The following is a 26184-nucleotide window of genomic DNA, read 5'->3' on the forward strand; positions in this document are numbered from 1 at the left end:
TGTGTGCGACTGGCAAGTTCTTTAACCCCTGAGATGGGCTGTATTTTGCATCCCATCACCTGAGTCAATCACCTTTCCTTTAGCACTGAGCAGCTTCCACGAAGCACTGGGCCGCTGTGGCAACATGCAGAGAGCGGGCACCCAACGTGGGCACTAGTTCCCATGCCTGGCCAGGCATGAAGTGTGTGCGGAGAGAGGCAGGAGTTACAACCCCGACTCAGTGAGATGTGCGTCTGGACTTAACCCTGCTCCCCACGGCTGAGGGCCTTACTTCAGCCCCACGGCGTCCTGTCCCACCGGCTCCCGGCGCTTGTGGTTGCTGGAGTCCCGGCGCAGGGTGAAGCCCTCCGGCAGCCAGAGGGAACCATGTTTCCGCTTCCGCTTGGCCATGATCACCCCCAGCAGGATAATGAACAGGATGATGAGGACCGCAACAGCAAGAAGGTAGAGAAGCTGAGTGGGCTTCGGTTTCAGGGACTCACCTGCAAGCAGAGACGGGAGGGGCTGAGCAGAGACGTGGGCCCAGTGTCAGCTCTGCCCGCCCCGGCGTGGAACTAGAGGTGCTGGCGGGATGGGTACCTGTCCCTGCTGCCCCCAAGGGTCGCCGCCCGTGTGTCCCTTCACACCAGGGATACTCACTGACAACAGACACGAGAGGGTAGGACAGGGTGCCCTGGATGGCGTGAGAAGCCAGGAGAGCGGCTGCCGCATCCGTGGTTTTGAAGCACTGGTCTGAATCTTGCACACACTGGCGGTTGTCAATTTCCAGAAACACCTTAGAGCTGTGGGTGTCACCGAAGAGGAAAAAGGGACGTGGTGGATATATCAGAGGCTACAAGGCCGGCTGAGTTAGAGGGTTTCACGAGCTTTGCACCCCCACTCGGCACGGGGTTCCCCGCCTCTGTGACGCTGCCTCCAGAGTGACCTCAGAAACCAAGGCGCTGTCTCTGAACTCCAACTCCCACGCTCCCCCTCACTGCCGTCCCTTGGGAAGTCTAAGAGTCAGACTCAGGGGGAGAAGTCTAGGGGTCAGAAGACGCCTTGTGCGTCTGGCAAGTTCTTTAACCCCTGAAGGCCCGTCTATGAAGGCTCAACAAACTGCATCACCAGGGTGCAGAGAACCTACCAGGGCCACATTAAATGGTGCGGCTCGCAGGCAGGGCACGGTGGTTAACACGAAGGTGGGATCACTAATGAGGGATTTGAGGTGGCCCTGGCACAAGGAAGGGATCCTGCCTTTGAGGCCATCCTCCTGGCGTCCTGCTGGCCCAGCCCCCCTTTCAGAACCCGCAGACGTAAATCCTGGGGTAGTGGACTGCTTTCACTTGGTGCACCATCTGCCTTTGCATTTTTGCAGACTCCATCGGGACATCCGTGCATTAAAGTGCTCAGCTGAATAAAACTACGTCCTCTGAAGGTCAGAACCCAGAAACGTACCCGGCCACCTCCTGCTCCTGATCTCCAGGAAGAGATCTGCGTGCCATCCTCGGCCTCTTCATGGCCGCCGACTTCTCCCCATAGTAGGGGTAGACCATGAGGTCGCCCTGGGAGTCCCGCTTAATGCGCAGGCTGGTGTGGAGCAGGGTGCCCAGCGCCCGCAGGAAGCTGCGCGAGTCCTGAAGCAGCTGTTCCGGGGGCATCAGCACCACAATCACCAACGTCCCCTCGGCCAGGTTCTCGGGCCGGTCGGCAGCGCAGTCCAGCCCGTCCCAGCCACACTCTTCACTGTTGCACCCCTGGTCGCAGTGGTTGTCCCTGAAGTGGTCTGCACAGTACTTGTCGTACCTGGGCGGGCGCGGGGGAGACAGCAAACAAGGAGCGGGCTCAGCTGGGCCTGAGCGCAGTCTGGTTCCTGTCTGGAATGAGCCTGGACGTTCTAACCCACCTTGCGTGGCCTAGACAGGCGCCAATGCATGGGGAGGCCTTTCCTGACTCTCCTGTCCCTGAGTGTGTCCCACACAGCAGAGGGAAGTGCTCCCGGAGGGAGGACCAACACGTGTTCCCGTGCTGGGAGGACTTCGGGGTCCTGGCAGCTGCAGCCTTGGTTACGCTCAGCGCCTACAACTCGGGTCACCCCGCTCTTGCCTCTCTGACCTCATACCCACCCACCCTGGCGAGGTGACTTGGGCCCTCTGCAGATAAGAGCCGCCTCCAGGAGGTGCCCCAACGCGGCAGAGACCTGGCCGTCGTGAGCTGCTGTGCAGAGGACCTGTCCTCAGGGCGCATTTCTGCCCCTTTCAGGATGGAACCCCTGCCGTGGAAAGTGTGTGTGTGTATGTGGGGGGGTGACTCCCACACAGGATACCCCAGATACCCCAATAACGGGCACAGTGTCTCCAAATTTGGGGAAAAGGAATTAGAGTCTGAAACCTAAATGGCACAGGGGCCGTTTCAAGTGCGATCCCCTCCCTCCCGCACCCCCGCCCCACCCTGGAGAGGGTCCCTGTTTGACTTGTTGCGTGAGCTCAGTGCAGCATCTAGGGGTCAGAAGACACGGTGAGTGTCTAGGGTTCTCTAGCCCCTCGGGCTCGTCTGTGAAGGGTCACTAACAAACCGCATCGCGAGGGTGCGGAGAACTAACGAGGGCCGCGGTCAGCGGCGGGGTTCACAGGCAGGGCACTAGGAAGCCGCCCGTAACTGCACCAGTGACGGCCGCGCACTCCTGGCCGAGTCCAGCTCACGCCCCTGGATAAACCAACCAGGGGAAACACGGTCTGAGAAACAGGGAGGAGGTGAGAGAGCAGAGCGAGGTACAGACCTTTCCATGCACCTGCAGGCAGCTTATGTGGGGGAGCCCGAGTTACCTCCCGAGGTCGCAAGAACGGCAGGTAGGAAGGCAGAGACAGGCAGAGGGGGTGCTTCTACAGCGAGCACCCCGGGCCTCTGGAGCAGGCAGAGCGCGGACAGCGTGCGATGCCAGGGGAGGGCCTGGGCACCCGTCTGCGCGGCAGAGGCGGCCTGGGCTGAAGCGGCGGAGTGGTTAGGCAGAAGAAGAGAAGCTGCGCTATGTTAGTGACAGTGTCTCTCGGCCACCGGGGGCCTCGTCGCCCTTACTTGCACGTCTTGCTGTTCCCCTGGCACTCGAAGTTGTCAAACAGGCACTCGGCCGTGTTGCACAGCTCGTCACACTGGTTGTTGATATAGTCCCAGCAGGGCAGCGGAGAGGAGCAGTTGGCCCAGGGGTTCTCCATGGTGAGGGAACAGTCCCCACCGTCCCACTGGCAGGCGTGGCTGTTGCAGGCGTCGTCACAGACGCCGTCCCGGGCCCTGTCCGCGCAGTACTGGCTCAGGCAGGTGGCGGGCGGGGTGCTGGTGGGGGCTGTGTACAGCTCGCAGCGGCTGCCCCAGAACGGCGGGGGACACTGGCAGGAGTAGTAAGGAGGCTGGCGCTGAGGGAAGCAGCTGCCCCCATGCTGGCAGGGGCTGCTGGCACAGCCAGGCTCGCAGTCCTTGGGGTTGGGGCACACGCAGCGGGGTCCCGAGGCCGAGTGCACGCACTGCTCCCCTCTCCGGCACTTCAGGTTTCCACAGCTGCTCTGGCACCTTGCCCCCGAGAATCCCTGTGGAAATCGGGGCATGAATTGAGGACAGCAGCCAACTTTTGAGGGTCTGACCCCTTTTCTCTCCAAATCCCCCCTCTGCCACACTTCTAAGAGAGAGAAAGACTAGACACTTGGCTAAGATTCCTCCACGTAGCCTCCTGGAGCGAGTTCTGAGAAAAGGCCCCTCCAGTGGGATGGACGGGCACGTTTCTCACGGGGAGAGCTCACTTCGAGAAGTCAAGTCGGACAGTCATGGCAGGTGCAGGCTCAGGAGACAAGTGCTGGCCAGCACGTCCCCAGCAGCATCAGATCACTCTACACGGCGCTGCAGCGGGGATCACTGCAGGGGTTCTGGGGCCTCTAAAAGGCATTCCCATGTCATGTTCTTCTCTTACTTCCTGCTCGGCCCCGTCCAAGCTTACAGGACGATTCTTCTTTTGGATCTCGCACAAACAGTGGTCTTTGTTCGGGGAAGGCGTCAGCCTCTAGCAGTGGCAAAAGGGGAACGCGAGCCCAGCAGGCGTCCAGCCCCTCGCCCACGCCGAGACCCCGACTACAGACACTGGTCTCCTTCCAGGGAATACCCCGCCACTCTAGGGCCTCCCCGTGGCGCTTCTGAAGATGGACGGTCACACATCAGGGAGCTTCCTCGCTCTGGCAGTATCTTAACAGTCTGGCACGGAAACCCCAGTGCCTGCTTCTGAAGGTGCAGAAATCAAGGAACATTCCAGAGCGCTCTCCGGGAATGTGGGAACATCCCTCCCTCCCGTGCTGGCACAGACTGAGCAGAGGGCGGAGCCGCAGGCGGGAGCGGGCACTCACCGGGGGACAGCGGCAGATGAAGCCGTCGGGCATGTTGCTCGCCACGGCGCACGTCCCTCCGTTCAGGCAGGGCTTCTGGGGGCACACGTCGATGAAGGTTTCACAGTGGCGACCTCGAAGCAGAACACAAGAAGCAGTTTTAAAAGGCAGGCGGAGCGACCGTGAGTCCCTGAGCCAAACCCCGGGGACGCGAGCTGCTCGGAGCATCCGAGGGGGGCCGAGGGAGGGGCCAGGACGGGGCAGGAACCACGGGGCGCGGCACCTCTCGACAGGGTGGGCTCAGCCACGGAAACGCCGGGCAGACACCAGGCAGCTGGGGCCTCGGGCCAACAGCAGGGGACAGGCATGCCAAGCCCGCGGTCACCGGGAGGGAAGAGGCAGTTTTAAAAAGCAAACCAAAGCAGCACCTCGTTTGGCCAAGGGGCTGGAGCCAGAGTCTGAGGTGCCAGTCCCTTCGGTCACAGCAGCAGCTGCGCAGGAACATGCCCAGGTGAGCCCCCGCGGCCCTGGGCAGCTGCAGCACCATGAGCTCCAGGGAGTGCGAGTGGCTCATGTACAACACCCCGTCCTGGCTAGGGGACCCGATTCTAGACGGCCCCCACCCTTCCTTCATGCATCCCCTTGGCTGGAACATGCCTGCCAGCGTTCCCAGGCCAGGGACGCCTCAGAGCCAGCGAGAGGGGCAGGAGCGGGCCCTGGGGCTTCCAGGAGGCTGCACACACCAGCCACTCCCTGTCTCCACATCACACAGCCGGGCAGCTTCCTGTTGTGAAATCCCCCCCACATTCTTTATAAATCTCCAATGTCCTTAAAGGTGGCAGCCACTTAGCACAGAAAGGAAGGTTGGAGATGAGCCAAAATGTGACCGAGTCCAGCGTGCCAACGATGACCGTGAACACATCACTGCAGCTTCTCCATGACTCGACACCTGGCCACACACCCAGCGCAGGAAACCCCACGGCTGCATAAGGGTTGAAGTGACCCCCGAAAACACAGGACAGATTTCTCCTCGGAATTTGACGCTGCTGCCATGGTTAGATGCACAGATGGCTCCCGTGCCCCAGTCGCCAGCTGCCCTCCTCCCGGAGTAACTGGTAAGAGCTGGGACGAAGCCCCGATTCCGAGGCAGGGCATTGCATGATGGGCAAATGGAATCCGAGAAAATACGGGCAGTGGAGCCAGTTCCTGCTGCTCAGGGCAGACTTGTGGTCCCTGCGGCTTTTCTGCTCACACCCGCATCCTTTACTTTTTGGTTAAACACACCCTAATTTGCACCCAATCCCGTAAGTTCCCTCGACGGCTGTAAAGCGCCTCTGGGTCCCACACGTGGGCTGGAGCCACCCAGGTGCTCCAGGTGCCACGTGTCCAAGGAGGGAAGCCCAGGAAGTGGTCAGATTGGACGCCAGGCCACAGCACGAATGTTCTGGACGCCACGGGGACCTGTACCTACCCCTGCATCGATGGTCCACTCTGTGTCTTCTACAACAGCTCTGAAATCTAACTTTGCCCAATGCCCTGTCTCTTTCTTGATTCCTTCTACAGTGTGACAAAATCAGTGCGTAACAGAAGAGAAAGCATCTCAGGGAAAAAATAAGAGGTAGAAACTGACACCCATGGACATGGGTGTAGAGCATGACACCCATGGACCACAGACCTAGGAAAATCGTGGGCCCCTGAATTCACTGGCCTAGTTCCTCACAGAGGGCCCCGCAGGGCCCAACGCTCACCGGTGAAGGCGCTGCGGCAGACGCACTGGTAGTCGTCGGTGAGCTGGATGCAGTCCCGGCTGCCCTCGGAGCTGCAGGGGCTGGAGAGGCACTCGTTGATGTCGCCCTCACACCGCTCCCCTGCGAAGCCAGGCAGGCAGCGGCAGCTGAAGCCCCCGATCCTATCCACGCACTGACCGCCGTTAAGGCAGTGGGGACCCCCAGCACAGTCATCAATGTTCTCTTCACAAAGCAGACCTGAGGGCAGGGAGAAGAGCAGAGGGTTATGGGAGCGCCGGGGACGCAGCTTTCCAGCAAAGGAGACGCGTCCTCTTGGGCGTATTAAACAGGTCACGGCTCGGCCTATCTGCGGGGGGCGTCTTGGGGGAGGCCAGGCTGCCATGGCCGCAGCTGACACCCGGGGAGCAGCAGAGCAAAGGCAAGAACACACTTAGGGTTTCACACCTGCCCACCCTCACACCCCAGCAGAGTGGACCCCTGGGAAGTAATTGGGTCCCAGCTGAAGGGTGAGGAAACCAGAGCTCAAGAAAAAGACTAGGAAGAAACCCTATGTTCCTATCACTTGCACTTGTAGCTCATGCTAATACAAGAAAAATTATTAAAAAGAAAAAGGAAATGCAAGAGAGAGAAAAAAAAAAGCCTCATTTCCAAAAGCAACAGAAAAAAGAAATACTATCTAGGAAAAATCTTAAGAAATGTACTAGACCACTTTGAAGAGATTTAAGGTTCCAAATCGACACAAAAGGAGGCTTAAATAAATGGAAATATGCTATGCTTTGGTTAGGAAGACTCCTCATCATAAAGATAGCTGTTGTCTCTATACAAATTCATAAACTTAAGGTGACCCCAATTAAAAAAAATAGATTTTTCAATATACAATCTGATCCTAAAGTTAAATGGAAAAATAAACTATAAGCAGACTGCAAAATGCAGAAAAACAGGTCCCTTCATAGTTTAAACAGTGACATTGATAAATGTATAGAACAAGAAAGAAAATGCACAAGGGAATCCAGAATGGGATAAAGGTGCTACCTCTATTCACTGGACAAAAGACCAGTCAGACAATTGTGCTGAGAAAAAGCAGCAGCAGATGACAAAAGCACCCCAACATTCTAATAGAAAATACGGGTCAGGCCTTTGTGACCGTAGCGTGTCAACAGGGTTGGTGGCTAGGACCACGTTTCAGAGGTCGCAAAAATGATTGCTAATTTACTTTTAAAAGATAAAATGGAAATACGTGTGGCCGAGCAATCCCACCCCCAGGTATGTACCCCCAAAATACGAAACCACAACTGGAAAAAGTCTATGCTCTGTAATGTTCACTGCGGCAGGACATGGCCCATCCACACGGTGGAACACCATCCGGTCACAAGGAAAGACAGAACGTCGCCACTTACAGCAACATGGAAGGCGCTCGAGGGGATTATATGTAAAGCAAGTTGGAATGACGAAGACCAAGGTGGGACATTTACACGGTGGACAAGTTTGACCAAATGCTAAGAAACACTAGTGCACGCTAGCAAGTGAAGTGAGCCTTTCTGAGGCAAAGAAGTTGTGGGGAGAGAGTAAGGGTTAAAGGGTATGAGCAACGGAGTGGGTAAAAATAATGACTATTTATTACAAATGTAAAAATTGAAAGCTCTAGATGGGAAAAATCACCACAGAGAAAGTCAAGATTCAACTCAATATACTGAGGAAACATTTGTATTGTGTTTCACAGATGTCTAATCTATTAAATACTAGAAGCGTAATGACAAGTAAGGCTACAGGCATGAACAGAGAAACCACTGCAAAAGGAAACCCGAGAGACTCCAGCCGGAGCACGTTCTGGGTAAAGGAGAGCCTGGTGCTCTCTCCCTGTCTCCGGGCAGCTCCTCCACCCAGCTGTTCCTGAGCGCCACCCTCTGCAACAAGTCAGCGCTCTGGTGAGGAAACAGGTTTCCTGAGTGCTGTGACTCATTCTAAGCCAATTAACCGAACCTCCAAGTCACAGGCGGCTGGTCCGAGACGCAGATAAGCTGGCTTGCTGCTCGCACTGAGCCCAGGCGGGCGCTGAGGGACCGCCCAGTGGTGACCACGTTGGTCAGGAGCCTGGTGGCAGCACCTGCAGAGGGCGGTCCCAGAGGCCTGGCCCTGTCCTCAAAGCCTAACACTGCCTCGGGCAGAGAGGGCTGGAACCAGGCTGGGCTCTTGGGCTCCTCCATCATCCAAGGGCTGCTGTCCCCGTGGTGTGGCCTAGACGCACACACTGGGATCGGGCCCAGGAAGCCAATGACATGACCACGCAAGGGCGTGCCCCTATGCATCAAGGTCAAGCCATCGAGAGACCAGGACAGGGGGTCCTGGAAGCACCAGCAGAGAAGCAGCTGATCACGCACAAGGGTCCCCAGGAGGAAGAACAGCCAACTCCTCCACGAAGAACATGGAGTCACAAAGGGTGGGGCGATGCCAAGGGCTGGGACAAAGAGACGGTCAACAAAAATAACGAAAGTGCTGTTTAAGTCGTCCTTATGAGTTACAAGAGAACCGTGGCTGCCTTCTGGACTATTCCTTTCTAGGACTGGAAGCCCTAGTGAATAGGAAGTTTACAGCACAGCTGTAATTGTTAGTGCTCAGTGAATACTCCTGTTCTCTTTCAGGTCCCCAGCCTTGCCCGGGGTCAGGCTGAGACAATCACTCATTCCCGCCTGCACGTTACGACCCCAGCGGGGTCTGGTGTCCCTTCCAGACCGAGGTGGGAAGAGCTTCTGCGTGAGACCGCGAGCTCTCTCCTCCACCGCTAAGGGGGCCCCGAAGGCAAGCTCCAAGCCAATAAATATAAAAAGTCAATTGATACTAAAATACAGACAGAGCAGCCCTGCAAACATCAAAGTTCATCTGTGTCACCAAAAGAAAAACCAAAAACCAGAAAACACCTTGTTGTGTTAAGCCAGTGAGACTGAGGTTTCTTTGCTACCGCCAGAGTCACAGCTTATCCTACACGGACAATCATTCAAAGGCACAATCTCACAGCGAATCAAAGCTGACTCCTGCTAGTCTTTCAACTACTCACTTCTAGAGCAGAAAGCACCTCTCCTTTTCCAGGGCCAAATCTTCCATTTAAAGCTTGAGCGCTGGGTTGCGAGGCTGCCCGCAGCCTCTGCAGCGCCAGTTCGATCCCCGGCCACCAGTGAGGGTCCCACCAAAAAAAAAATAAAGACTCTTTCTCCTTAGTTTTCTCGACATTTTGAACCTCGCTCCTCTAGCCCACTAGCGGGGTGAGGCTTGATTTTAATTCAGCCAATATCTGAGCTCAAGGAAGGTAAATTGACGCGAAGGTCTGAGACACAATGAATACTTTCCTGAGCTCTTATTGTCTTTTGACATTGAAAGAAAACGTCTCACAAGAGCAGCTGGCCTCTGACTTTCTGCTTCTCAGCTGCTCTGAGAGGTACTACACGCCACGTCTCCTTGGACAGCCATCCAGACTCGCTCCAGAAGTGGCTTGGAGGCAAAGCTCACAGCTGTCTCCGGCTGCACCTCCCGGGGCCTCACCGAGGTTCCCACATTCAGGCTCATGGCAAGAGGCGCCTGCTCCGGGCTCTATTAACAGCAAATGTTCCCTTCCCTGGCCCCCAACCTATGGAGGTGAGATCGGCTTGTTTAAAAAAAATACATGAGGGCCTCCCCAGTGGCGCAGCTGTTGAGCCCTGGGCTGCGAAGCTGCCCGCAGCCTCTGCAGCGCCGGTTCGATCCCCGGCCGCGGGTGGGGGGAGGGTCCCACATGGCGCACAGACCTCTCCTGCCGCCCGCTGCTCCCCTCAGCAGTGTATTTCATCAGTCTGCCTGTTCTGCTCCCCGCTCTAGCTCTGGTGGATTCTCTCACCCTCCGCGCTTCTGACTGTACCCAGTGCATGTATAAATAAATAAATAAATCTTTAAAAAATAAATAAAAAATAAAAAAAATACATGAGCTGGTAAGTTGTGAGCCGCTCGTGCCACTAACTGCTTTCCTCGGAAGCACCAAGAATCCCTGCAAACTCGGCTAATTTGTTATGACGCTGGATCAGTTCTACATCCTGTGAACAGAGGAGGCTGCAGCTGTCAGACCGAACCGCAGCTGTCAGTCAGGGCGGCAGCGCTGGCTGAGAGGAGAGTGAAGGCGTGAGAGTCACCAGCGGGCAGAACGAAGTGCCCAGAAAGAAGCCAGCTTTACTGTCTTGAGCTGTTTAAAGCCCGACACTGAAAATGGGTTTCTAGCTTGGAGGAGCCTGGACGGGGTGGGCAGGGCCGAGTCATACCCCGCGTGCCCGGCGGGCAGGAGCACTTGAAGTGGTTCACAAGGTCCACGCAGGTGCCTCCGTTCTGGCAGGGCCGGTGCTGGCACTCGTCCACCTCGTACTCACAGTTGACACCCTGGTACCCCGGGACGCACTGCCAGGAGCAAGAGAAAAGGATGAGAAATGCTGGGCCGGGCTGGATGCAGGACACATGAGTGGACGAGAGCGGGGACGAGGCTGCAACCCGCTACCCCTGCCCAGCCGTGCGTTCTCCTCACTCCACAGGCCACTGGCCACCCAGCAGGCTCAACCCGCAGCTGACGCGTTTCTCTCTTCTAGGCAACGTGTGACTCTGCAGAGGACATGAGGACTGAGGATTCTGAGGGTATTTCGAGAGGACTCTAGCCAGGACTCCCCTCCCTGCCGGGGGCAGAGCTTCCCGGTAAACGTGCTTGGAGCGCAGGGCACAGGGAACTGCCTGAGTGACGCTGGTCACGTTGGGGACGGGGGTCGGGGTGGCCCCTCTCCCGGCTGCGGAAGACAGAGTTCAGGGCATTTAAGGGCTCATCGAGCAAAAGGACCCCAGTGTGCAGGAGCTTCATCTGGGTACTGCTGACCGGTCTGCACGGGGAAGTCCCGCAGACCAGAGACCATCCAGAGAGGAGGAGGCAGCAGCGAGGGGAGCACGTGGACTCCTGGAGGGGAAGAGCACAGGTGGCTCCCGTCTAGGTGACGCTGCAGGTCAGCCTGGAGCCCATGGCCAGAGCCCCAAGAGGTGTGTGTGCCAGGCTCAGCTGGCCACGGCAGGGCGGTGGGGCCGTGTGAAGCACACACACCTCTGAGACATTTTCAACCTTTACTTAAAATGTGGCTACCAGGAGCTGGGGGCAGGGAGGGAGGGGAGACCCCCGCTTCTGACTCCAAGATGAAGGGTGGGGAGCTGCTGTCAATGTGAGCCATGCGGGTGTAGCTGGATAGGATGTGGCGTACTTGAAATTTCTCAAGAGAGAAGTTAAATATTCCCTCCAGAAAGAGGCAACTGTGATAAGGTGTAAATCATCGAGGTGAAGGGGACCCTCGGACAACACCCAAGTGATAAAGGACCATGATCTACACCTGGGGCCTCTCACCACCCGATGTGCCATTTACACCTCCCAAGCTGGAAAAGGGTCCATTTAAAACTACAAAAAAAAACCAGGGCCTCTCTGCTGGTGCAGGCCGTTGAGTGCAGCGTTGTGAAGCTGTCCGCAGCCTCTGCAGTGAGGGTTCGATCCCGCTGGCCAGGGAGCTACCCACACGGCGCAGCAGACCTCTCCTGCCTCGCCCGCTGCTCCCCTCAGCAGTGTATTTCGTCAGTCTGCCTGTTCTGTTCCCTACTCTGTCTCTGGTGAATCCTCTCACCCTCCTGCATCTCTGGCCTGTACCCCAGCTCTTGTACACATGAATAAATAAATCTTAAAAAATAAAACAAAACTACAAAAAACATGTGAAAATAATAAAATGCCTGCATGTGTACAGATTTTAGTTTGGTGCCAGAGGCTTTTACATCTAACAGGTCCCACTGGAGGAGCATGGGCGGAGGGGGCCCTTCTCAGGGCTGCCGGGGGTTTGACCCGCTGCCAAGGTCATGCCCGTGTGCCTGCTCACATCCATTCTAACCATTATCAGTCCAAGTATTAAGAAGGCAGTGAGTGTCTGTTTAGCCACAAACGTCCTCAAATAGCCACATGGGCCCCTCTGTAGGACGCTCCGGAGAAGAGGCCGGGTGACACCCTCTGAGGGAGCTGTTGGCGGATCCATGGGTACGGGTGTAACGTGGGCCTGGGGGGCGCCCCTTGACTGGTTTTTCTGACCCCCGCTGATTTTCAGGGCAGCGCAAGTGCCTGTGCAATGGCTCTGAGAGGGGTCAAGGGGCCGCCCCAGGAAGCAGGTGGTGCCAGGTCCCTGCAAAGAGCTTACTCACTGCACGGGGGATGGACAGAAGCAGAGACTAGTCCTGTAAAATGACTGTAAATTGCAGAAGGAAAATCCAGCAGCTAAATTCGACATGCTAGATGCCCAGCTCCCCGCCCCTCTCGCCGCTCACCTCGCATCTGTACCCGCCGATGAAGTCGCTGCAGGTGGCCCCGTGCTGGCAGGGGCTGGACGCGCACTCGTTCAGCTGCTCCTCGCAGTAGCTGCCCGTGTAGCCCAGCGGGCACTGGCAGTGGTGCGAGTGGCCGGCGTTGATGCAGACGCCGGAGTGCTGGCACAGGCGGTCGACGGGCACCCCTGAGAAACCGGGGGAGACAGCATGCCGGGCTCAGGCCCAGGGCAGAGCGAGCTCATGGAAGCCCCTTTTGTCAAAGCCTGGCGTCCCCCGCTGCCCGCCCCACCCCCCGCACCACCACAGCAGCTGGCCAGTCACCTCTCTGGGAAGCAGCCACCTCGCAGGAGACACTGGGCACGTCGCAGTAAGCGCCAGCCCACCCAGGGGGGCACAGGCACCGGGACTCCGCTTTCTCCTGGACGCAGGTGCCCTTGTTCTTGCACGGAGACCGGCTGCAAAGGTTCACCAGCGTCTAAAATGGGGCACAGAGAGCGTCACTCAGCGCCAGCGGCGACTGGGTGAAGCCAAAGGAAAGCTCACTGCCTAGCGGGGACGAGGGACAGGTGCGTCACGCAGCGGCTACAGGGGGCAGGGCAGGGGCGCGAGCTACCTGGCAGTTCTTCCCGGTGTAGCCCACAGGGCAGGTGCAGCGGTAGCTGCCCAGCCCGTCCACACACACCCCGTCGTTCAGGCAAGGGCGAGAGCTGCACTCGTTGATCTTGTGCAGGCAGAAGGGGCCGGTGAAGCCCACGGGACACAAGCAGGAAAAGGCATTGACCCCGTCCACGCAAGTGCCCCCGTTGAAGCAGGAGCTGCAAGCAAACGGGGAGAACGTTACTGGCCCTGCAATCCGGCTCCCCCACCTGCTACTGAAGGAAGCAAGTTGCCTGGAATCTAAGAAATTATTCCTAAGCACCCCAAACGCCCCATCCAGTCAATTTCACCCTCTAACCTAGGCTGGGTGACACCACCCTTCCACAACTATGAGGCTTATGAGTATTTAAAGGGCTGAGGCTTGTTAGAAATTCCCAGAGAAGGTAAAGTTTTCCGGGTTTTACCCAGCCCTCTGCGGTTTCCCTCGTATCATACCTCATTTTATCCCTCAATTGTATCTGTAAGTGCTAAGTAAATAGCACTTGACTCTAAAGTTCTTTATGAAAGAAAAACAGAACATGCTTGTTGATAGTGTTGTATAAAGCGCACTAAAAAAAGCTCCCAGAAATTGCACAAAGAGTGGTAACAAAATGCGACCAAATGGGGATTTTTAGATTGTCGACTGGAATGAGCAAGAGAACCCACCAGAAGGACAGCTCTTCTGCTGCCGAAGCAAGAAACAAATGCCGAGCCAACCCTCTAAGCTTTTCGACCCCTGGCCCTAACCCTTTAACCACTTGTCTACAAGGATAGGAGTTGGGCGCCAGACAGGATCTGGGGTGTGGCCAAGCGGGCGCTCCGCCCTGCTGGCACCCGGGACCGCCAGCCTGCCCTCCCCGCAACGCTGGCCCGGCACCCGGTGCCCACCTGTCCGTGCACTCGTCGATGTTGTTCTCGCAGTGGACGCCGTCGAAACCCGCCTGGCACTTGCAGGTGTAACTGTTGACGTAGTCGGAGCAGGTTCCCCCGTTTTTACAGGGTCCACTGAGACACTCGTTCATGTCCGTCTGGCACTTGTCCCCCACGAAGCCGGGGAGGCAGAGGCAGGAGAAGGCGTTCACTCCGTCCACACAGGAGCCTCCGTTCTGGCAGGGGTCTAGGCCAGCACAGACGGGAATCAGCACCCCGTGGAGCCATTCAGCCTGGGACGCCCGGGGTGCGGGGCCTGAGCTGAGTGACTCACGGTGACATTTCTGACTTCTCTGTGCTTGTCTTTTCTTTACATCTATTTTGCCCTGATTCTTTCCTTTGTGAAAATGACTGCAGTAACACTGAGATTCTTTTTTTTTTTTATTTATTTATGCATACAAGACCTGGGCTGTAAGTCAGAGATGTGGGCAGGTGAGAGGATTCACCAAAGACTGGGGAACAGAACAGGCAGACGACAGAAATCCACTGCTGCGGGGAGCAGCGGGCGAGGCAGGAGAGGTCTGCTGCGCCATGTGGGTTGCTCCCCGGCCAGTCGGGGATCGAACTCAGGCTGCAGTGGCTGGCGATACCTTGATAGCGCTGTCTTTAAGCCCTGCACCACCAGGGAGACCCAACACTGAGATTCTTAACTCAGAGAAGCTGATAACTGGACTAAGCTCTAGAATAACTACTACATCACTAATAATTGTGCAAAAGTAATAAAAGTCCTAAAATCCTCATGGCCCCTCCACATGTTCTCCAATCAAGTACATGAACACAACACACAGACCCGCAGGAGGAGGATAAAGATGGTCCCCAGTGTGCATGGTGGTGGCACAGCAGGTAGGCGGGACTGGATATAAACTAGTCAATTTTTATTTTTGATGTTTTTTTCTTTTTTAGATTCAGCTAATATTAGTAAATAATTTTTTCTCCTTAACTTTATTAAATAGCTTGGTCTTAAAACAAAGAGCAACTCTTGCTCTTAAGGACCTTCAATATAATTGCAAAGACAGGTCATAAACATAAAAAGGAAATTAAATACTGGGTGGGTGTTGCAGACCATTTTTCCCAAGAGGGATATTTAACGTATGGTATCTGTGAGCCTAATGCCATTCTGAGGCTCATCTGCCATAATTACAGAGCCACTGCCGACCTGACGCTGTCCTTCCTAGTCACGCTACACAGACCAGTTACCGTAACTTCCACGGCATCTTCCAGAAAACTCCATTATTTACTGCATTCCTTTAACTGTAAATTTGCTAGTCCTACTTCAAATAAGAAAAAAAAACTAATTTTTTTTAATTAATGTACTAATTAATGTGGGGAAGGAATCCAAATAGCTTGTGCTCACTGCCTTAAATTTCTCCAGTAATTGCACCCTGGACATATTTTCTCCCATGTGCCATACAGGGAACACAGACACAAAATTCTTAACATACATTTGGGAAATCAATTCCAATAAAATAAAAAAGAAATAATATATCATAACCAAGTAGCATTCATCCCAGGAATTAAAGGGAAGTTAACTGCACAATTCACCCACTGCACTCCCAGATATTTACTCAAGAGAAACGAAACCCTCTGTCCACGCACAGACTCAAGCTGCTTGAGTTGTAACACCCAGACCTGGGAGAGACGCGAGGGCCCTGCTGGAGACTGCAGGCCCGGCCCCTGGCGGACACCACTGCTACTCACGCACCATGTGGACGGGTCTCAATAAACTGAGTAAGTTCCATATTCCCTTTCTCAAAAAAAAAAAAAAGTTTGCAATATGATTATATTTATATAAAATAAAAATGCAAACACACCTATGGACAGAGGCAGGTCTACAGCTGCTTGGCACAGGGACATGAGAAACAGGATTAGATACAAAAGAGGAGAACTTGGAAGGGGACAGACATGTCCATTTCTTTGAGCAATGGTGTTGTCAGGTGTCAAAACCCACTGAACACTGCCCTGAAACACTGCTGTGTCCTGCCGTCAACTGGACCTCAACAGATCGTCTTGTTTTTAGAGCTTTTGGGGCGTGTCCCCACTCTGTCCAGGTATAAAAGCCAGTGATACTTAGAGGAGGTATTGCTGCTTCACCCGTAAAGCCTCAAGCTTCGAAGGAGGGTGACTTACACGCTAACCCTAGACACATGCAATCAACTACTGGGGTAGCCGCCTCAGCCCCGGGAGCCCTCTGTTGGGCGTGCCTGTCCTCCCACCCCGACCCAGCCCCCGGGATCTGGGGGCAGGCAGACTCACTGGCCAGGCAGTCATCGACGTCTTCCTCGCAGTCAGCACCGCTGAAGCCGGGCGGGCACTCGCACACGTAGCTGCCCTGGGTGTTATGGCAGAGGCCGTGGTTCATGCAGGGCTTGGAGACACACTCGTCCACGTCGATGGTGCACCGCGGGCCTAGGGCAGGGATGCAGGCAGTAAGCAGCGTGGCCTCTGGGAGGGGGTCCCACGGAAATTGAGGTGGGGCCTGAGCATCAGCTGGGATGTTGGGGCCACCCCAGGGATACCCCGATTGTCCTCCAGCTTTGGGGAGCCCCTTAGGGCTTCTGTGGCCTGACAAGTCATTGCTACCAACTGAAATTTCCTGGAGAACAGGCTTCAGACTCGGGTTGGAGTTTTCCAGGCACTAGGGGGCCCCAAGGACAGGGAAGGGAAGGCTCTCAAAGCCCATGGGGTAGCAGCCTCTGCACAGGCCTGTGCACGTGGCAAGGCAGGCAGCAGGGGAGGCCAGGGCCTATGCCCCTGCTCACGAGGCTGCTGTGTCTGCAGCAACCAGTGTCTCCAGGCCCACGTGCTTACCCTGCCAGCCGGGAGCACAGAGGCAGGTATAACTCTCAAAATTCGGCGCCTCTTTACAAACAGCTGCATTCTCGCAAGGGTTTGGGGAGCAGGGGGCCAGCACGATCTGGCAGTTCTTGCCTGTTAAGAAGTGACAACGTTTATAACAGAAAATCAGTCAAAATAACAGAAATTGCCCCAAACCCTTTGGGGCACGTCAGTGAGGAGGGAGTGAGGGGGACACGTAACTCAGGGGCTCTTGGGGGTTAATTGGAAAAAGCACCTTCAGAGTCCTCATTAGCACAGAGCGTGCTCCCAGGTGGGCTGCTGTCCGGCGGCGCCAGCTACGCAGATTTGAACACCAGCACCAACCAGGCCCACACGGCCTCAGTTAGGGTTCAGCCGGGAAACCCAGCAGTGTGCCAACTGCCCTGGCCACCTCCACTGCCTGTTCTCACACCAGCACCAGCACATGGCACCGCCTTGTGCCCACCGCACCCCCTGGATCCACGCACCCACAATGGCTCCCCCTTCCAGGGGAGCCAGCGGGAAGGAGGAGCCTTTCATCAAAGGGTCGTAAGGCTGTCCGTACAGTCAAGTCAGTTTTTAAACTATCCCAAAACTCCATATTCAAGCAGGAAAGTGACGACACGTCCTCCACCACCCACCCCACTCAGGTTCAGCAGCAGCTCAGAGCGAGGACGCCCGCTCCAGCCGGCCAGACTCGCGGACATTTAAAATCTCAGCTCCCCTCAGCACCGATCTGGAGCTACACAGGCTTTCAGCCTAGTGTAACTTCCAAGTTCACACAAACACAGTGAGGAGGGCACTAATTTGAAGAAAAACCAACGTCGACAGGGAGTTAAATGCTCTCAAAGTACCCGAGGCGCACAAAGTCGAAGCCAACATCTCCACGGGGAGCCGCACCACGAGCACACGCAGGTGAGTGCCCCATGGCCGCTGGCCCAGGCCTCGCTGATGCGCAGACGACCTCTCCCCTCCCCCAGGAGCGACCGTGGTCACGTGGGAGTGGCGTCAGTTAGACCTGTCTACCCGGGAACAGCCAGGAGTCTCAGGTAATGTGGCTTCACCAGTCTGGCTAAATGCCCTTTCGCACGTGGACAGGGCTGCAGAGGGGGCGAAGGTCACAACAGAGGGTCCAGTGTTTCAGGGAACAGAGTCAAGCTTTCGGCCCCTCGGCCAGTCTGAACACCTGGGCATCACCACTGACTGGCAGATACAGAGAAGTGGGGCCTCAGCTGGCTCCTGTCTGTGCGGGCACCACAGTAACAAGCTACGCCGCCGCCCGATGATGCGAAGGTGAAGGAGACACACAAAAGAACCAGTCACAAGAGGGCAGTCATGAGGCAGGAAAAAAACAGAGTGCCCAGGCACACCCCCAAATTCCTGAACAAAGACCACCTGGCGTGGGGTGAGCCACACCTGCGTCTTCTGCATGTGGGATCCCTCCCCAGGGCGAGCGCAGCTCCAAATGAGGCGCGTGAACCGAGTGTGAGGAGATGCTTGGCGGTACCAGGACCAGCACTGGACTCCTGGGGCCTTGGGGCAAACCTGAGAGCGACGACATCCCTCGGCGACCTTCAACAGTCACCTCTCTTTGCCTCAGCTTCCTCGTAGATACGACGGAAAAGAACTCCCACCTTGCCTCATTATACCACCAGATTAAAAAACCCTCAGTGCACCAGCACAGTAATTACCCCTCATGCCGGCTGCTGCGTTGCTCAAACTAAGGCTGGGAGTGCAGGCCACGAGGAAGGGCTCTGTGGAGTGATGGACTGATCACCGCTATAGGCGTCAGGTCCACGGAAAACAAGCTCAGACCCTGCAGCACCGAGAAGGCAGACGAGCTCCTGCTCTACCTGCACAGGGCGGCCACGTGTCCTCTTACAGCTCCAGTCCTCAGTGGACCAGCACAGGTGCCAGGCGGCCCGGCCTCTGCATCACGTCCCACGGCCTGGCTCCGAGACCAGAGGGCTGAGAGGACCAGGCAGGACCCGGCAGGACTGGCACAGCCTCTGGTCCCTGCGCTGCACTCACCTGTGTACGGCAGCACGCAGCGGCAGGTGTAGCCGCTTATGTTGTCCAGGCAGGTTCCCTGGTTCAGGCACGGGTTTGAAGCACATTCGTCGATGTTAACCTGGCAGTTCAGGCCTGCAGACAGAGCAAGAAAGGGTCGAAAAGACCTTCTCATTATCTGTTTCCGCTGACCACTGTTAGTATTTTCTTTCTCTCACCATTGATGATCACATACATACAGTTATTTTAAAGATGGAAGAGGGGTGGCGGGGATTCACAAGCTCTATGTCTTGGGCGTGCAGGCTCACAGTTCTGCAAATGTGTGTGAGCACACCCCACCCTGACCCGGGGGTCCCAGCACGGCTGTCCCACCTCCCCAACCGTCCCTTCCAGTAGCCCCGGGGGATAGTCAGATTTCAAGGGTTTATTTTTGTCTTTCCGTTTGCTTCGTTTTTAATATTCCACATGAGTGAAATCATCTGGTATTTGTCTTTCTCGATCCTCTCAGTGGTAATAATTAAACAGATCAGAAACTGCCGTGATTCCTCCAGCCTCCCGGAACACCTGCTCGTTCATTTCAGCCACAAACCCCCGACGGTCAGGGAAAGACGGGGCTTGAAGGGGGACAGTCAGAGGTGAGCAGAATCATACAGTGAATTCTTGGACCCCTAACTGCTCCTCTGCTACCGTTTTTTTCAACAATGGACCAAGAAGTTCATTAAGGGTCAAAGTCTGCTAATGTATCTAAACTCAAGAAAGCCCCTTCTATAAAAACAAAAGGTCGGGGCTTTAAAAGGGGCTATTATCTGTGCTCGCTTCGGCAGCACATATAATAAAAGGGGCTATTATCAAGAGGTGAAGTCACAAAGCTGTTGGGCCCTAATCCAGACGTGACACCGACCCCCACTGTGAGAGAGAAACGTGAAAGCATGAAGGGACGGGGCAGGGCTCCAACAGTGTACAGTGCTGCATCTCTCGGGGCCTGCCTGGACCCTCCGGGAGAGGGACACGTGGCCGGGAGCGCAGGGAGCCGGGTTCAGCCGCTCTCGGCTACTCAGCGGCCACACAGCTCTGAGTTTTACTTTTGATTTTTATTTGATTTTTATTTGATTTTTATTTTTATACTTTTGATTTTTATTTTTACTTTTGATTTTTTACTTTTTGATTTTAAAGTTTTACTTTTGAGTTTTACTTTTGATTTTTACTTTTGATTTTATTTTTATTTTTGTTCATTGATCAGCGAGTCTCAATGAGACAAAGAAAGGTACTTTTAAACCTATAAATTTCTCTGCAAGTGTAACATCGAAATCAATGACAAAAGTGGGGTCTCAGACACTTTTGAAGAAACAAAAGCAGGTTTCTGTGTGGAGAAGTCAAGACGAGCCGGATAGAAGGGGAAAGACAGACGGACACCCGCAGCTGGTCTCGGAGTCCCACAGAGGAAGGTGACAGTAGAAATACACCAGTGACACAAAAAGGGACTTCACCGATTTCCACTATTCAGCATGTCTCCAGAAAATCACGGGTGACCTGCTACAAAGAGTAACTTGCCAGGGCTTCACGGAGATGACATCATCAAGGGTAACGCCGGCGAATGGTAAGGATCAGAGAATGCGCTGACATCTAAGAACACCTCCGCACGTAAGGGACGTGCTGAAAGGGTGCTGAGCCTATGAACACTTCCACGGCATCACTGCTACCATATTAGGGTGCAGTCCTTACACCCTACAATCAGACCCGCACCAGGGAGCCCATGGTCTGCCCAGAGGCATGTTGTGGGGCCCCGAGGCGCGACTTCAGCAGAGCTGACAGCCCCCTCTCCCCCTCTCGTGGACCAGAGCAGCACCTTGACCGACTTGGTCATTATTTCCCAAGCACCTTACAGATATTAAGAGCTCGGCTGGTATGTGCCGCACGGATGTGTGGGGGAAAAGGACGGACTCAGGCAGTCCACGGCAGCCACAGACAAGCACAAGAGGTGACAGCACTCACGCTGTTCGCTCACCTTTGAAGCCCTTCTTGCAAGCACATCTGTACCCGTTCACCAGATTGTCGCAAGTGCCTCCGTTCTGGCACGGGTTGGAGAGACATTCATTTCTGTCCACTTCACAGTTGGTGCCAACCCAGCCAGGATCACAGAGGCACTTGTATCTGCGGGAACACAGAATTCTTTACTGTGAGGGATGAATGTACGATTGAGTCGCAGAAGAAACACACACTTGGGCAAGAAAGGAGAGAGGAACCCGGGGGTACACGGAGCTCATTCTCTTCCATGGCCCTAACTTCCGCCCCTGGCGAGGACCATGTGGGTCCATCTGGAAACGCAGTGAGCAGGCCTTGCCCCTGGGCCGGAGAAGGGCAGCGAGTTTTCGTGTGAACAAACATCCCCAGGGTAAGCCTGGAGTTTCTTTTCTGATATGTAGAAGTACATCGAGCCTTCAGATCACTTATTTCTGGTGCAGAGCAGACGCCCAGGAAGTAGGTTAGCAGCAGAGACACTAATCCACCCTGAGGACTCCTGGGATGTCTGGCTTCCGAGAAACGTTTTGTTTTGACCTGAAACTCTGCCCCAGAAAGCACCCAGCTGACTCAGCAGGGAGCAAGCAAAAGTGAAGTTCCTGGAGGGATAGGAACACTGCTCACAATTTGCACACATTCGCCCTTAGAATGTGGTCTCGGGATGACAACCTCCTTCCCTAAGATCCCGAGGAAGAAGGTACACAGGCTGGGGTGTTCTGAGGCTTCACCCTCTGAAGCACAGATACTGACTGAATTCACTCGGGGAAATAACATGGTTTCCCATTTGCCTCCGAATGCAGTCGTCACGGCTTCATCTCCGCATGGCCACAGCCAGGCCCCAGGCCCTGACCTCTGCAGGCGAGAGCAGGTGGGACCCTCACGGGCCCTGACTGCACACACCACACAGTCCTCAGGGGCTCACAAACGGGGTGCTCAGTCAGGGCCACATGTGATGGTAGCTGAGACCCCACACAGGTGCAGAGAGGCCAGAGTTGAGCTATTGTGAAGCAGAAAAAGCCAAGGCTAGAGAGGTGCTCAGAACTCAGCCCTGAGGTGACCGCCAAGTGTCATGCCAAGGACCCACGCAAGCAGCCCGGGCTCCTCCTTCCTGCCTGGCTGGGAGGGCAGCAGAGAGCTGGAGACCATGCAGACCCACAGGACCCCCATTCTGCCTCGGCTCTGGCTCTGACCGAGCTGCAGGCGCAGACAGGCCCGCCCCAGCCCAGCGGCTGTCCTAGGGTGACGAGGGCATGGAGAAGAGGGCAGTACGCACCCGCCAAGGCCCCCGGTGCAGTTGCCGTGGATGCAGGGGCTGCTCAGGCACTCGTTCACCTGCGAGTAGCAGCTGGGGTGCAGGGGCCCCTCAGGGCACAGGCAGCGGAAGCCGTTGATGTCATTGACGCAGGTGGCACCCTTGCGGCAGGGGCTGGAGGCACATTCATCGATGTCCACGTTGCACCTGGGGCCTGCGGAGAGGGAGATGCCCGTCATGCCGGGAAAGCTCGGGGCCTTACTGTGTGGGCGCCTTCACCTGCGCAGCGGCAGGGTGGCGACCTGGACACCGAGAACCTTGACTGAGGGGGAAGACGCCCACCAGCACCCAGTACATGGGGTGGCAAGCAGCGTCTGTCTTTTGGTAACAGGCGAAGGTAAGGACATTCTGGAACAGCGCTCTCTGCTCTGGCGTGCATCTCTTCATTTCATCTGAAGACACAGGCAAACCTCGATGGATTCTAAGAGAACATCAGGGCCTCCCTGGTGGCTCAGGGGTTGAGTCTCAGCGCTATCAAGTATCGCCAACCACTGTAGCACGAGTTCCATCCCCAGCCAGGGAGCTACCCACATGGCGCCGCAGACCTCTCCTGTCTCGCCCACTGCTCCTCACAGCAGTGTATTTCAGTGGATCTGCCTATTCTCCCCACTCTGTCTCTCGTGAATCCTCTCACCCCCCACACCTCTGGCCTCCACCCCAGTTCTGTGTGCATAAATAAAAAAAATAAATCTTCAATGAGAACATCAAGTGTCACCAAGGCTGGCTGCTCCTTTGGACACTCCTAGGGACTCAGAAACTTTTCCTATCAATGGTTTATCACAAATGCATTTTCTCAGCTAGTCAACCTCTTACATTTCTACATACGGCAGATCTCAGTGGGCTGGAATGTGCAGAGAATGGACTATTAATTTAATGCCTAAATGATTTAATAAAGAAAAGCCATTTTCCTTTCATTCTTAACAGTTATTTTAATCCGTTTTCCGCATCAGGAGAGTACTCTATAACTCTACTGTCCTCTGACAGCTGAGTGCCTCCTAATCTAGACCAGGTCCTCAATGGACAAATGAGTTGCCTCAGATACTTCTTTAAAAAAAGAGGTTCTCAGGACCCCTCATCATGGGCTGTAATGGGTGGGGTCTGGCAAACCACATTTCATTTTTCAAAATGCAGGTAGCTCAACTACTGCATTTTGAGATCTCTGATGCAGGCTTTGATTAGTCATCATGTAATAATGTAAAGGATCAGAATATATAAAATTAAAGTGAATCATTTTCCTTTAAAATAAGCCCAAGAGTGTACTTTGGAAAGATGTCTGCTCTAACCTTGACATATATTGCTTTACACTGAATAATGCTTGCCAGTTGCATAAGAGTTGTTTTGTAAACTTGAATAACTGAGATCTATCTAAATATTCCTAAAAGACGTAAAATTTTAAAATAACTCAATTCTATAAATGAGGGGGAAAAAGTAACTGCTATGAAGGAATTTATAAATAACAAAAGAGACAATGTTGTGATTCAGATAAAAACATGTATTTTTACTTAGGAAAGAGTAACCCTGCATTTAGAACAGGAAATTCCAAATGTAATAGCTACACACCCCTTAAAGGAAGGGTATTAACAACATTTCACCCTCCGCTGCACTCCAAGCCACTCTTGGTGGTTTCTGTGGTCAAGACCCATAATTTGTAGTGGTTGCTGTTTTCCTCTCAAACATTTTACTAATAACTTATTATGAAATACTATTTCCTTGGGCTCAACCTCTGAGCACCGAGGAACGGGCCAGAACTCTTCAGTGCAAAGCTGTCCTCAGCCTGCCATCCACCGAAGCAGGAAAGTCATTCTTTCCTTCCTGTCCCTTCATGCGCGCCTCTTCTGACAGCCAAGCCCGGGCTTTCTTCATTTACTTTGAGAATCCAGAATCAATTTTCAAGCCCTCTTTAACCAAGGTGAAGAAGTTCCCTGTCGGCCTGTAATGTGGTCAGACGCTGCCTCGCCAGCAAGATCCTGTGGGTAAGGAGTTCCCACCTGGTCCTAGAAATGCCCAGAACAAGCTGAGACTCCTTGGTGGTGTCAGTACCTCCTGAGTAAGAAGGTAACCAAGTTCCTTGCCTTACAGGTACTCAACAAGTGAGTGTTTAATGGCTGGAAGCATGTGGCATAGTCCAGACTGGAGAGGCTGGGCCAGATGTTATAAGCCCCACATGTGAGTCCTGTGCATCCTCTGGCCACTGACTGAGGGCTTCTCCTGCACTAGACACTATTTTAGGGCCAGCTAAACAGACCAGAGGGGAGGCACCTGCTTTCTGCGAGCTCACAGCCCTTGCTCTGGGAGCCTGGCTGAGGCCGTGGGCACATCAAGCTCTACTGTTCAGTTGCTTCCCTTGTTTAAATGGGGACAATGAAACTTTCCTATATACTTTTGTTGTTGATAATTTTTAATTCAGATATAGTTCACATATAACGTCGTGTAGGTTTAAGGTGTACAGCATGCTGGTTTGATACATCTGTATACAGTGATATGATTACCACCCCAGAGTTAGCTAACACCTCTATCAGGTCACATAGATATGTATACACATATGTGTGTATGTATATGTATACATATATATGTGTATATATATATATACATAGCTGTATGAGTGTATGTGTGTATATATATGTATTTTATTTTTTGCGGTGAGGACAACTGAGATACACTCTTTTAGAAACTTTGAGGTTTATAGTCCATTCCCGTTGACTATACTCACAGTTTTATCACTGGAATTTATTTATCGACGAGTTACAAGTCTGTACCCATAAACATCTCTCCAGTTCCCACACATGCCCCAGCTTGTAGTAACCACTATTCTACTCTTTTCTGTCCAACTTATTTCACTTAGCATAACACCGTGAAGGGCCATCCATGTTGTCACATGTGGCAGGAGTGCCTTCCTTTTCCTTGAGTGAATAATATTCCTCTGTGTGCGCGCATATGTGTGCACGCACTCCTTTACCCATTTATACCCACTGACGAACACCTGAGCTGCTTCGTGTCTTTGCAATTATAAATCACGCTGTGCTGAGCCTGGGCTGCAGAGACCTTATTTCCACCAGAGATGCCCTCCAGAGTGGACGGCTGGATCACAGGGTGGGTCAATCTCCAGTTTTTTAAGCAACCAGAAATACTACTTCCTTAGCGACCTCACATCCCCACCAGCTGTGTGTGCGAGCCCCTCGTCTCTGCATCCTCACCACTTTTTGTGATCTCCTGGCTTTCTGGAAACAGCCGTCCCCTCAGAGGCACATGGGGACACCTGACCGGGGCTTGCTTTGCATCTCTGTGACCAATAGGCCAATAGGCCACCTGGCATCTTCTTTGGAAAAATATCTAACAGACCTTTGACCATTTTTATTGGCTTGTCTTTCTTCTACCCTTCAGTTGTACGAGCTCTTTAGATGCTTCAGACAGTAATCCCTCCTCAGACACATGCACAGCTGCATTTTCTCCCAATCTGGGGGTTCACTCTGCAACGCCCTGCTCCCCGTGCCAGGTAGCTCTTCCCCACAGCTGGCCTTACATTGTTTGCACTCTGTTGCCTGTGCTTCTGCTGCCCTTTCCAACATAACTTTCATGGGCTGAAGTGACAGGGTCACAGAATAATGGATACCAGGTGCCATGTGGAACTGAAAATCCGTTTCTAGAACTACCACACAATTTCTTATTTCCCCTATTTAATCGGTAAGTTCATGAAGGATTGAGGGGAACAGAGAATTTAGGCTTTAAAAAAACACTTCCCCTAAATGTCAAATTTGCTATTACAATGGTAAAAAGAAAAGGTAGTAGTAGATAAAGTAAAGGAAATAATAACATGCTTTACATTTATAACTCATGAGTCTATACCACACTCGGCTGCTATTTTTGGAAGTTGACTTTAAAAATGCCCCAAAACAGAGACAGAAACAACTCCCCGAGCAGGGTCACACCCAGCATGCACAACATCTGCTCCTCGGGGATGCCGCAGGCACACCTATGATGCACTTTAGAGTATCTTCAGCCTAGGGCTCCCTTATCGACCTTTCTGCCC

General features: G+C 54.0%; 1 protein-coding gene across 2 annotated transcripts in view; it reads right to left on the minus strand.

The window, feature by feature from the left end:
• Positions 1 to 26184, minus strand: part of NOTCH2 (notch receptor 2) — a gene marked incomplete at its 5' end in the record, with an annotated part of 133175 nt that overhangs the window by 7445 nt on the left and 99546 nt on the right. Inside the window, 16 exons of one of the 2 annotated variants that reach the window (XM_084243110.1) lie at positions 272 to 482; positions 640 to 782; positions 1438 to 1785; positions 3055 to 3560; positions 4365 to 4477; positions 6092 to 6328; positions 10372 to 10504; positions 12437 to 12621; positions 12758 to 12911; positions 13050 to 13251; positions 13961 to 14189; positions 16256 to 16408; positions 16811 to 16930; positions 18848 to 18961; positions 20832 to 20977; positions 22119 to 22311. In XM_084243110.1, the coding sequence (XP_084099236.1) occupies positions 272 to 482; positions 640 to 782; positions 1438 to 1785; positions 3055 to 3560; positions 4365 to 4477; positions 6092 to 6328; positions 10372 to 10504; positions 12437 to 12621; positions 12758 to 12911; positions 13050 to 13251; positions 13961 to 14189; positions 16256 to 16408; positions 16811 to 16930; positions 18848 to 18961; positions 20832 to 20977; positions 22119 to 22311 (3187 nt within the window). The remainder of the gene's footprint in view (positions 1 to 271; positions 483 to 639; positions 783 to 1437; positions 1786 to 3054; positions 3561 to 4364; positions 4478 to 6091; positions 6329 to 10371; positions 10505 to 12436; positions 12622 to 12757; positions 12912 to 13049; positions 13252 to 13960; positions 14190 to 16255; positions 16409 to 16810; positions 16931 to 18847; positions 18962 to 20831; positions 20978 to 22118; positions 22312 to 26184) is intronic. The other variant, XM_084243111.1, reaches the window with a different exon arrangement.

The sequence above is a fragment of the Talpa europaea genome, assembly GCF_964194135.1.
Source record: "Talpa europaea genome assembly, chromosome: 9".
Lineage (NCBI taxonomy): Eukaryota > Metazoa > Chordata > Mammalia > Eulipotyphla > Talpidae > Talpa > Talpa europaea.